The 12726-nt window shown below is 40.9% G+C and overlaps 1 protein-coding gene across 3 annotated transcripts in view; it reads left to right on the top strand.

Moving 5' to 3' along the window:
- Window positions 1-11711, top strand: part of tulp4a (TUB like protein 4a) — a 63420-nt gene extending 51709 nt beyond the window's left edge. For all 3 annotated transcript variants that reach the window (XM_088625348.1, XM_088625349.1, XM_088625351.1), the window contains 5 exons: window positions 570-714; window positions 1842-1935; window positions 2329-2472; window positions 4092-6826; window positions 7161-11711. In XM_088625348.1, the coding sequence (XP_088481474.1) occupies window positions 570-714; window positions 1842-1935; window positions 2329-2472; window positions 4092-6826; window positions 7161-7277 (3235 nt within the window). In that variant the 3' untranslated portion in view covers window positions 7278-11711. The remainder of the gene's footprint in view (window positions 1-569; window positions 715-1841; window positions 1936-2328; window positions 2473-4091; window positions 6827-7160) is intronic.
- Window positions 11712-12726: the final 1015 nt, after the last annotated feature.

The raw sequence follows: 12726 nt of genomic DNA, 5'->3' as shown, positions 1-12726 counted from the left end.
CTTCAATATTGCATGTCACCATCTGCACAAAATTTAAAGCTGTGTTTCTGTCAGTTCTTGATGTCTTAGTGCTAACCTCATATTTGCTGCTGCGTTTTCTGGTTTTTGAAAGTTCTTCTCAATGTAGACTGTTTTGTTTTTCCTCTTACTGCTCTTACCCATGGGTAGATCTGCTGGGTGTTAAGACATTTTGGTGAACAAAAACGCAGAGCAGAAAGCAACAGAAACGCAGCTCATTCAGCCAGTCACTGCATGCAGATTTTTTTTCATTTATTGTATTTCCTAACAATATTCTACCTAAAAAGTGAACTTAAAATATTACCACAGTATTATTATAACAACAATTTTGGGTGGTTCTTTGTCTTACATTCAAATGAGGTATTCTCAGATGAATTTTGGACAATTCTGAAATTTGGAGATCCTGATCCTGCTTAAATTGAATGTTTATTGGTCTTCCAGCTGTAAATATTGTAGCACACTCAGTACGTGCCCAAGTATGCTTTGGAAACACAAACTGAATATTGTTAATTGCTTGGAAGAATGCCTTCAGCTTTGCTTTGTACCAACAGGATTAATATTGAAGCTAGAAAATCTCCTAAGCTGTCCCGGGCTGCACAGGAGATATCCCGGTCACCACGGTTACCAATCAGAAAACCTTCTGTTGGATCTCCCAGCCTGGCTCGTAGAGAGTTTCCTTTAGAAGACATCACTCAGGTATTGTGTCATTTTGTATGACCAAATGATTGGTTGTTCTCTATGCGTTTTCATTTAAAAAGCACAAGTACTACTGAAGCTTCAGATTCCTACTTTGTGATGAGTTCTTCTAGTCCATTTCGAGATTAATTTTTAAATGCTCTTGGCATTTTTGGAATGTAGAATTGCCCCTTATTTATGTTAGACCCACGATATCTTTGGAAAAGAGAACTGTGTGTTTTTCACATCTCAGCTGTCAGCCTGTCAGCAAACCTTGTGAATGCACATGGGAGAATAAGGGGCTGCAGGCAGATTCCTCCATCCAGCCATCCTGAGAGCTGCTTATCTTTTGACACATCAAAAGCAGAGCAGCCTCGAACCACAGGTCCAGCACTGACTGCAGAATACGTGCGTCTCTCACCTACAGTGCCTGGGAGGCCACAAGGGACTCTGTATCACTAAGAGCACAGAGAGCCATGGTCAGCTGATCCCACCCCACCATTGCCTGCACTCAGCCAGTTGTAGGCCACTGCTTGGGAATCACAGTCACAGTCGGCTATTAACACAATCCACACTCGAACCTGTGACCTCAGGGCTCAGCCTGCTCCCGGGCTAGCACCGTTATTGCTTCAGATGCTTCTTTTTTAATTTTGTTAAAATAACATTTAATAATGTTATAATATCTTCAGCTCTTAGAGGTTGTTTTAAAAAATATGTAAAAAGTATTTAGGTTGAATGTTTTTTTTATTCTATACAACTGTGTTCCAGACTGAACCTGTGTCATAATTGTGAACTAATAATTCCTTTATGCAGGTTTCATTTAGGTTCGGTATGCTCCACTATATTAACTGTTGATGCTTTCACTTTTTTATAATTTTACACAATCCTGTAAAAGAACATTTTTAATTTATCATTACCAGTTGTGAATTATTAACATTGTAATTGTTAAACAGAAGGTGTGAAACTGCTTTAAATATAGAGTGGAACCCTATATTCAAGTTCATATTGACCTTTTGACTTAATATGCATCTAAAAATTCATATATATAAATAAAGTTCAATTTCAATTAAAAACACAATTTCAGTTTGCTAAGCATTTTTTTTAGTATGATTTGCTTCCAAGTCTGATTTTTCCCTTTGCTTTTACAGCATAATTATCTTGCTCAGGTCACTTCGAACATTTGGGGAACGAAGTTTAAAATCGTAGGACTCACGTCCTTTTTGCCAACTAGTCTTGGGTCAGGTAAAATTTCATTTCAGCTCTTACAGTGCTTTGCTCTTCTTTTGGTAACTTGTAAAACAACTTAATTATAAAAATTAACCCTTCTGTAGAATGTGAGGAAAAATAAAATATTGTAGAAGGCAACCGTCACAAGTCCAGAAAACTTTTTTAAAAATTCTAAATTTCAGGCTAGGTAAGGGATGTCAAGGAGGCAAGATAGTGATAGTCTTAGGTGTGCGAATACATTACATAGGGAATAATGTATAACAGAAGAAGTATGCCTTTTACTTACTGATCTTCAGAAGAGTTTCCTTGCTTGACTTTACTTTCAGTCACTTTTTTATTGCGGATCTTCATGAGGGTAAAATGTTTGCATACTGTGAAAGCAACACATTTTTTTTATTACCTTTCCAGTCGTTTACAAGACAAGTTTGCTGCATCTCCAGCCCAGACAGATGACCGTTTTCCTGCCAGAAGTGGTCAAAGTTTCCATGGACTACATCAACCTTCCTGTATTCAACCCCAATGTGTTCAGTGAAGATGAAGATGATCTGCCAGGTACACAAAAATACACTAATAATTATCAATTAGAATGCATGAAAAAAAAACATTTGAATATTATTTTACAAATAACTGAAGGTAGGTGCTATTTATATATTATTTCAAATAACAAGGGGCCAATGTGCAGTAGGCCCAAGATATAAACACTATACCATCATTATTGATAAAACGATACATGCTTTAGCTGCTTTTAAAGTTAAACTCTAAGACCGTGGCGGAAATGCATGTTTGATCAGTAACTTCATGAAAAAGGCTATCGGTGCGGCACTGAACTGTTTATAACTTGAAATCAGATGCAGAATGGAAGAATCATTACAAGTGAGACTAAGCTATTTGGCCTTCTAGACATCATTGATACCAGGGCTTCATCCAGCTGTTTCTTGAAACCAACTGAAAACAAATGATTAAAAAAATAGTTGAAAAAAAATATCCGAAAGGCACTACTTGGTGTGGGAGCTTAAGTGGCAGATAAGTGGCAGATACAGCATTGTTCATGTGCCAAAGTGTCGGTTCCCTAATCTTGATGCTCGGGATCCGTTGCTGTTAGCATCTTTAGAGAATCAACAGTTTTTCTTTTCAGTCTTTTGTATTGTGGTAATGAGCCGATGAAGACCTGGTACTTCTGTGCAACATTTGCAGCTTGTTTTTGCTGTAGATGTTGTATTTGTATATAACCTTGCGTCAGTACAAAATAAATATTTTCCCTTTATTTTGTCTTGCTGCAGTCTGTGGTATGCATTTTATAGACACCTTATGAGTTTAATTTTTAACATGAAAAAATGACTGAATATATATGCAAACCGTTAGCAACGTGTGACAGAGTGAGTTCATGGTTAATTAGAAGGCAATTATGTAGCGTTGTACATGTAAATATCATAACGCATGTACACACCTCCAGTATATCATGTTAAGCAATGATGAATGTCTATCAGTTATACACTTAGCTTAACCATTATCATAGTATTCGAGAAATACAAAACATTATGCAGTTGGGAGGTTTGAAATTGCAGCTAAATCGATTTTTTAATAAGTATTAATAAGAATAAAAGTGTCGTTGAATAAATTTCAATAAATATCAAAAGCTCTGTGGTATTGTAAATTGGGAGCTGAGAGCAATAAAATTAAAAAGCAGTCTAAACTTGAATGCTAAAAAACTAAAAAGTGGTAACATCATAATTCACTGCCACTAAAAAAGCAGAGACATATTTTTAGTTTCTGATAGAGACATTTGAAAGAACATTCTGCTCTCGGTACCAGGAGAATCCTTGCTGCACTGAGCAGATGGCACAGTGTAGGTTTGCATTTGTTACTGAACTGTAGTGTTGGGGTAGAGATATTTATAACTGAAGAGTTCCTTTGGAGCCCTGTTTGCTATTAATATTAAATCACATTTTCTTGCACATTCTGTATTCTTCAGTTAATTAATTCTGCCATAACTGCTCATTGACATGAATTTTGCATTCCTGTGTTGTATCATCATCCCATACATTTTGTAGCAGTCAAACATGTCCATCTTGTCATCCTACATCAGTGTGAATGCAGATGCATCTGTCCAGGACCTATGTGAAATCAAACAATGTGTTCTGAAAACTTGTTATTTTGCTTGTCTTTTGCAGTAACTGGACCTTCTGGTGTGCCCGATGACAACCCCCCTTGCACGGTCAACATTCCCATTGCTCCAATCCACAGCTCTGCTCAGGCCATGTCCCCAACTCAGAGCATAGGACTGGTTCAGTCCTTGCTGGCCAATCAGAACGTGCAGCTTGACGTCCTGACCAATCCCACTGCAGCAGCAGTAAATGTACCAGCGGCAGCGGCGGTTGCGGGAGTCTCAGATCACGGCCAGGAAAGCATGATGACTAGCCAGTATCCAGTGTCCAGCAGGTATACTAATCCAGGCCAGGTGATCTTTGGAGGGTTGGAAATGGGACGCCTCCTTGTTGGACCCCCTCCCTCCCATCATCAGCAGCAGCAGCCACCACAGATGCAGATGCCACAGCCTCCCATACCTTCCAATCTGCCCCAGATTCCAGTGCACCAGCTGCCCCCTACAGTGAGCGAACACGGGTCAGAGATCAGCCGAGATCACGAGCACCTGCAGAAGGGCAAGCTGCTGCGGTCAATCCCTCAGCTTGCGGATGGGGATGCGGTGGTCTTCAGTGCCCCGCTGGAGATCCAGATCAGTAAGATGAACCCCCCTCCACCATATCCAGGAACTGTGGCAGCGGCCGCCGCAGCAGTGGCGGCGGCGGCGGCGGCAGCCTCTGCAGCCAACAGCAACAACCCCGCTCCTCCCCCTGTGGACCTTTGCCTGAAGAAGAACGAGTTCTCGCTTTACCCTCCAGCCCCTCAGTACCAGACCCCACTGGGCTATGAGCGAATTACTACCTTCGACAGTAGTGGAAACGTAGAGGAGGTCTGTCGACCGCGCACCCGGATTGTCTGCAACCAGAACATGTATGCTCTGCAAGGCCCAGGCAGCTCTGCCACCCTAAGAGTCACTTCCTCCGAGAGCAAAAAGGTACAGCTTCCCTGTGCGTCAGCCACGCTCAACCGGCTCACGGTTCCACGTTACTCCATACCTAGCGGTGACCCGCCCCCTTACCCTGACCCTGCCAACCAGACAACTTTGGGGAGGAATCCTGGCCAACGCATAGACAGCAGCCTCATTCACGCCACTCTGCGGCGCAACAGCAGGGAGGCGGTCCTCAAGGTCTCCCAGATGATGGATTCCCACAGGACTCTCCCAACCAAGTCGAAAGTTAACAGCGCATTAGCTGCATCTTACCAGCAGAGAGTGTCGACCGCGCTGTACACCTGCAGCCAGTGCAGTAATAACAGCAACAGCACTGCTGGAAGTACAGGCGCTGGGGGCAGCGGCAGCAGTAACAGCAATGGCATTACGGGCGGGAGCATTGTCCGTCAAGATTTTGCAGCAGGCAGCGCTGCTCAACACAGCACGGTCATTGTCCACTCCAATAGCACCTCACCTCTGGCTTCCCAGTCGTCCTACAACTTGCTGAGTCCTCCGGACAACTGCAGGGACAGGACAGAGTACATCAATTCTGCCTTCACTGAGGATGAGGCCCTTAACCAGCAGTGCCAGCTGGAAAAATCTCTCCGGCACCTGACTCTTGGTGAGGTGGGTCTGGCTGTAAAGCGGCCGCCTCCCTATCAGTGGGATCCTGCAGCCACTGAAGAGATCTGGGTCCCGCAGGAACGGACTCAACTGGGAGCCCCTCCTGGGGCTCACAAGCCTCCTCCTCTTATCCTTAACCCAGCCCAGCACTTAGATGTGTCTCGGCTGCCATTTGTCCTCTCATCTAAATCTCCCACCAGCCCAAATGCCGCTTTCCAGGCGGGTTACCAGATTGCCTTACCCTTTCCTCCAGGAGCTGGTTACAGTGGACCCCAGCTTCAGGCCATGCCGCCTCCTCCACAGCCCTGTTCACCTAAAGAAGTTGTGGCACCTGTCCCCTTCCCCCAGCAAGAGCCTGCTATGGTCCTTCCACCTGGTTATCCAGCTAACCTGGCCAACTTGGCCTGCTGTCCACTGCCACCCATGTACCCAGGCACTAGCTCCTGTGCTGGCCTTCAGCTGCCCCCCATAGGCTTGCATCCTTGGAACACTTACAGCCCTTGTCCACCTATGCAGAACCCCTCAGGGACCCTGCCCACCAAAGCCCACCTGGTTGTGGAGAAACCAGTTCTTTCTCCTCCCCCTCCTCCTGCCGACCTTCAGAATCACATGACCTCCCCTGAGGCCATGGACGAGGCAGGGGAAACCTTCCAGGAAGTGAACGAAAGCCCCATTCCCCAGCGTGCTGACAAGTTTAGCAAAAAGAGCCGCAAGAGGTTAGACAGTCGGGCAGAGGAGGCCAACGTTCCAGCTATCACAGAGGGCAAGGTGAAGAAGGAAGGCAGGGCTCTCGGCGACTTTAATTCTCTGATCTCCAGCCCTCGGCTTGGCCGAGAAAAGAAGAAGCCCAAGAGCCAGAAGGAGCAACTCAAAGCTAAGAAGCTGAACAAGACCAATGAGTTCCAAGACAGTTCAGAAAGCGAGCCCGAGCTTTTCATCAGTGGGGATGAGCTCATGAACCAGAGCCAGAGCAGCAAGAAGGGCTGGAAGAGCAAACGAAACCTTCGCACTGCAAGCGAGCTTGACGAGTTCAAATGCCGCAAGGCCAATGAGAAGGAGGACCGTGGTCTGGGCAGCGAGGACTTTGTCTATATTATGGCCAATAAGCAGCCTCTATGGAATGAGGCTACTCAGGTCTATCAGTTGGACTTTGGAGGACGAGTCACACAGGAGTCTGCAAAGAACTTTCAGATTGAACTGGAAGGAAGACAGGTATGGGTCTGTCTTTAAACCTTTTCATTTGTTTTAGAAAGCTGTAAATGAAAAGAACTGATCTGTTTAACATATATGTCTGCCTCTTTTTTAAAGCATGAAAAGGCTAGTAATAAATGCTTTTGTAAATCGTGCATACATATATTACTCAAATTATCCTCATTTTTTTTTTTAATTTATGGATTGCTGCAACATGACATTACAGAAACCAACATGTGTTATCTGAATTGCTTTGGTTATCCTTCAGTGGAGGGAACAGCCTAGTTCTCTCTAAACGTTGTGCTGCGTGTGGCATTGAGAAGAGTGACTGTCGGTCACTGTTTTGTTTTTCCAGGTGATGCAGTTTGGTAGGATTGATGGCAACGCTTACATCCTGGACTTTCAGTACCCGTTCTCTGCAGTGCAGGCCTTCGCTGTGGCCCTGGCCAACGTCACCCAGCGCCTCAAGTGAAGAGTCTTGGCACCCAGCGGCCAAGGCGACGCTGCCCTCTCTTTTGAGGGTCCTGATAAGAGCCAAACAGAAACAGTTCAAGTTCATTGTGCATTATAACAGAATGAGCCAAGACGGCAGGATTTCCATGCCATTTGCTGGCATGTTCAAAAGCTGTATTTCAAGTCCAGGGCTCACAGAAAGGTGGTAACAACCCAGGTGTCATCTCTGGGGATGTGGGCTTAGCTTACTGTGGTTGGTCTGCAATTAATATACTGCTCTAGCTTCCGAAAGCTAGTAGAAACAGACTGTCCTCTTTACAGACTGCCTTATATCCATGTTTTTGTTTCCTATTTAAATTGTTACGTGGGTTTTTTTCAGTCCAGTTTTTAAACACAACAGAAATACTTGAAAACTATATCTGGAAAAGTAATAGCTTATCCGCTAGAGCTTACAGGTACTACCGAGCACTGAAATTAATATCTGTAAGAAGCTAAAGAGAAATCTGAAGTATTTAGAAGAAATGGATAGATTTTTGGCTTTATTATAAATCTTATGCATTTTGAACAAAAAGGTCATATTAAGTCTTTAAGTATTTTGGCTCCACTATTAATATTTGAATTTGTTAGTGCCTAATTTAGTGCTTTGTGTAAGTATTGAGGAAGGCTACTGAACAGTTTGTAGGATTTTTACTTTCTGAATTTGAACATGAAAGTGGATTTCATTCATTAACGTTTTTAGTTTGGATGTTCATAGAAGTACTTGAAAAGAAAGATGCAAAGTGTAAAACATATGTGATAGCCTGCAGTTAGCATTTTTAAAGTCAATTTTTGCATTTAGATAGGAGGAACTTTTAACAAATTACTCATTGACTCCCAATAGTTCTGTGCATTAAAGTTCTTGTAGTACAATTTATGCGAACTATTTAAATGTATATATTGTTTAAATATTAATATTCTTATTGTTATTATTGATCTTTATATTTATGTAGCATTACTCTGTCTTAGTACCTTGTTTACACAGATTTTCAAAAGTGTATTTAATTTGGGAATCAGGAGGCTAAAGAATTTGTCCTAACATTTAACATTGACCTGAATGGCCTTCTCTCATTTACAATCTTTCTTATGTTCTTAAGATGTTGTTTTGCTTTTGTGTTATAACTTGTTGTGCAATTGCGTTAGTTTCAATTCACCTTTAAAATGCTGATCGGGAGGAGCCATCACTTATGGTGGGGGGTTTTTAATTGTGAGATTAACAGTATTACTAGTTTCCACATGTGAAGTTTTCAGCTCCTGTCACTTCTGTGAAGTGCTCATACTCTTACCAAGGGGATCTGTAAGCAAGGTACAGGAAGTATTTTTGTATGTTTCACTTTTGACATTTCGTATCTTTTTTTAATTCTGTAAGCATTTGTTACATATCAGTAAATCATTGTAAGGATTACCAGTGTTTGGGACTAGAGATGCTTTCATACTTGACCGTACATAAATGTTTTAACCGAAGAATGCAATGGCACTTTTCAGAAGTGCACGTTAGATCACACATGAGCATTTCATCCTTCACTTGTAGAAGGAAACCGGATGAACTGCACAGTGTTGTAAGTTGCAATTATTTATCCTGGCAGTCCAGAGTGCACGTTAAGCTTGATCAGCTCCGTATATGAGCAGACATCTAGTGCCAGACATGCAGCTGCCTGTTTTCTCCCTCCACAAACTGAAAAATCTGTGAGATTGAATAGTAGTAAGATGGTCTGTCTACTTGAGGCAAAATTAAGAATGGAAATGCACTCTTGTTGACAAGACTCACGTTTACAAAGGTTTCTTTTTATAAATAGGGGTTATCAGTCAAACTGACTTTTGTATTTAATAACCTTAGCTAAAATTGTCTGAGATGCAGTCATTAATGCTGCATTAAGTTATGTCATTCAAAGAGGGCGGAAAGATTTATTTCTAATGTATAATATTGAAGCTGAGAAGAATCCTCTTTGCCTGCCAAAGGCAGGAATCGTGTTGGCTACATTAAAAAAAAGTTGTACTTCAGAAATTGTATTATGTGCACAAAGAGCTCTGGGAGCTATAAATAGTTGTATAGCCATGTGTGTAAGAACTGTACAGTGTGTTTACCCTGAACTCTGCCCATAAATTCACGAATGGTCAGCTGCTTCCTCCTACTGTTCAGTCCGGTTCACAAAACGGGAGACATTGCTTTATTTAGTTCTTTGCAGGCTTCATTACACTGTGGTGAAACGACACGTCGAAGTAAAGATTGCATTGGAATGAAAAGCCTGATAAGGGAGAGATTTCCAGTGCCTCCAAGACCTATAAACTACATACTCATCTGCACAAATATTTTTTTAGAAGGGGGTTATAAAATATTTGCTTCCATTTATGATTAGAATCACCCACACTTTCGGATCATTTACCTTGTAGTTGACATGTTTGGAAACGCAATGAAAACTGAGGCTCTCCACAGCCCCCACATGAGTTTGTATTTATTTTACTGCCATGGTGTGCATTGTGTAAACGTATTGCAGTGGAAGGATTCTGTCCTTGGACAGTTTGCTTTGCCAGCAATGTTTGCTCATGGATGTCAAAATGCCGTTTGTGAGTGCTCTCCAGATTTGCTCACCCTACAGTGCAGAGATGGATTGGTGAGCCGTACAATATCGACGGAAATTAGTCGAATCAGCGATGATCTTATTTGATTTGTCTGGGCTCAGGGTTTTGCTTCAGGTAAGACATGTCTCTGAGCTATGTTACTTTGCTGTAATTCTGAGCTAAATTACTTTGCTGTAATAAATAACAGGTCACATTGGCTAAGGATCAGTCAGTGTGATCTTGCAGGTTGAGTGTAACCTTTTCTTTCCTAGAAAAGAATATGGATAGTTTTTAATTCTGTTCTTTTTATTTATGCTTTCATTGCCTGGCATTGACAGTTTAGTTGTGCAATATTTTTAAAGGAATTTTTTTCACACACAATTTACATTTTGTCAGTACCTTTAGAGAGAAAAATGGGCAGACACTTTATCCATCCTTATGGTTGTTTCTATACAGTTTATTTATACAAGAATATTTCTGAAACTTATTCAATTCATTTTGGATTTGATGGGGGTTTCTTCTGTGTCAGAAATATGTGACCAGTTTATTGTGAGGGGTTGATGTTGGGTGTTATGCAAGACTAACTTGTAATGCAAAAGAAAGAAATTAGTAAATACAATGTGACTGAGCATAGTAGTTTGTGTGGTATCACAGGACTTGTCTGTAAAGTAAATTCTGTTGGTGTTATTTGTGAAATCAACAGATTTCATCAGTGTTTCCTAGTTTTGTGTTTTAATTAATTTGTAAAGATGCGTGTATATATTAACGTATACATGCACATTTGCCTTGTCAGCACGAATGACAACCCCAGTTAGTGGCAATACTTGCTTATTAAGAAGATATTAAGGTGAGTGTTTATAAAAGATAATAGAAACAGCACTTTCGTTAGTTCTAGATTATTCCATATTTATGGAAAAAATGACATGATGCATACTTTAGTACCAGTTATAGTTTAAATACCATTGAAAACAAGCAACAAAGGCTCACCCATCATTTAGAGTTTGATTCAGTGGTTTGTATTGAAAATTACAATATGTTGCTTCTTATTTGTGCAGGTTTGGTTGATGTACTATATATATATGGTTGTCAAAAAATACTTGAACCAAAATGAGGACTTTCTTGTTTGACTTGGTTTCAGAACCTCTGCAATCAAGGTTCGTGGTGATAAGGCATGGCTTTTTAGTTATTTTTCTTAGTGTAAATAGTTTTACAGTTTTATACTTGTATTTTCCTAACACTGTCAGAAATTAAAAAAAAGATCTTTGTTAACTGAGGAAAAAAAGCATGGGTTTGCTTCTGCTCAAAAAGAAAGCAGTCACCTTAGTATATACTGGCAGGAGTTTGTGTTATTTTTATAAATGCATTGTTTCATACCATAGTTTTGAACAGACTTAAAAAGTCATCCAGTTTAGTTTGTGGATTGTTTCCCAAAACCAGTCAGACAGGTGAATTATGGTAGTCTTCTTCAGCCAGATGTTTTTTTTTTCTTGTATAAGGCACTTGAAAGATGCCACTGTTTGAAATTGGGCTGACAATGTTAAGGTTTGTGCTGACTTTTTGATCTGTTTTTCAATTTTTAACACCATTTCTAACAAACTGGGACACTAAACTGCCCGGTTTGTTTCCTTACTTTAATTTTGCATTCTTTTTGTTCCCCCGGTTGTACAGCTGTTACCTTAAATGATACAAGTATAATTATTGTAACTGGTTTTTGCCAGGTTTTGTAAGTACTGTATTGACATGGAAGTAACATACTGCCCTGATGTTATTTTTAATTATTTTTTTCCTTAGAAGAAAAAATGGAGTTGTGTGAGTTGTCCAGCTGTTGCTTAATAAAATTTGCAGACTGAAAATAAAAGCAGTTTTTGTGAAATTGGTTTCCTACATAATGAGACTCAATGGTAGATTATAGTAAAATTGTTCATTTCCTAGTGCTAACCTTACGATAAAAAGGCAGTCCTGATAATTTAAACTATATATCCATCCATTTTCTAACTGCTTCATCCAATGCAGGGTCACTGTTGAGTCATGCCTATCCCAGTAAGCAGTAGGTGCAAGGCAGGACACAATCTGGAAGAGATGCCAGTCCATTGCCAGGCACAGACTGACACAGACACACACACATTCACGCCCAGGTCAATTTTTCCAGAAGCCCATTAATCTACAAGTAAGTTATTTTTGCAGAGTGAATACGGTTGAGCTGTGGACATTTTCTGCGTTCTCAACTACTGAACTCTGTCAATGTAGTCTTCGCAATAGCATCCCTACACAGTAGTTTTTCCCATGCCCAGTTGGAGGGATAGCCTGATCTGGGCAGTTTTTGAGTGACTTCGCCATTTATAATGATTCATTGAGAATATTCTGTGTAAATTTGGTAAACACATTATGGTTTGCTGCTTTGAATTCAGCCTAGAGAAGGGCAACTAGATAATCTTGTAGACTTTAAGGAATATCCTACAGTGACCGACTAAAAGAGTTGGAACTTTTTAGTCTTGAAGAGAAAAGATAACAGTCTCGATTGCACAAAGTTTTACAATTCCTCAGTGGCATTGACAGTCAACCCAGCTGACATTTCAATGCACAACATTTAAAACTGAACCAGAGGACATGAGTGTACACTTTGTACATTAAAAACTGAAAACCCTTTTTGCACAAAAGGTTGTGGGAGATCTGGAAGCTATACATCTGTGATTTTGAAGGCGGTAATCTTGCTTCTTTCAAAAAATAACAACTGGATGAAACTTCAGTGAGCATCTAGTAACTAGCAATTTTCCTTTCATTTGTAACATTTCTCATGTTCTTGTAGCGTTAATGCCTTTGGACAATTCCCCTGCTTTTCCCATGAAGGCAAATGGTACTCTGGACATCGCTTC

The sequence above is a fragment of the Lepisosteus platostomus genome, chromosome 3, assembly GCF_059453375.1.
Source record: "Lepisosteus platostomus isolate fLepPlt1 chromosome 3, fLepPlt1.hap1, whole genome shotgun sequence".
NCBI lineage: Eukaryota > Metazoa > Chordata > Actinopteri > Semionotiformes > Lepisosteidae > Lepisosteus > Lepisosteus platostomus.
The sequence above is the reverse complement of the archived record's forward strand: the minus strand, read 5'-3'. Positions and strand labels throughout refer to the sequence as shown.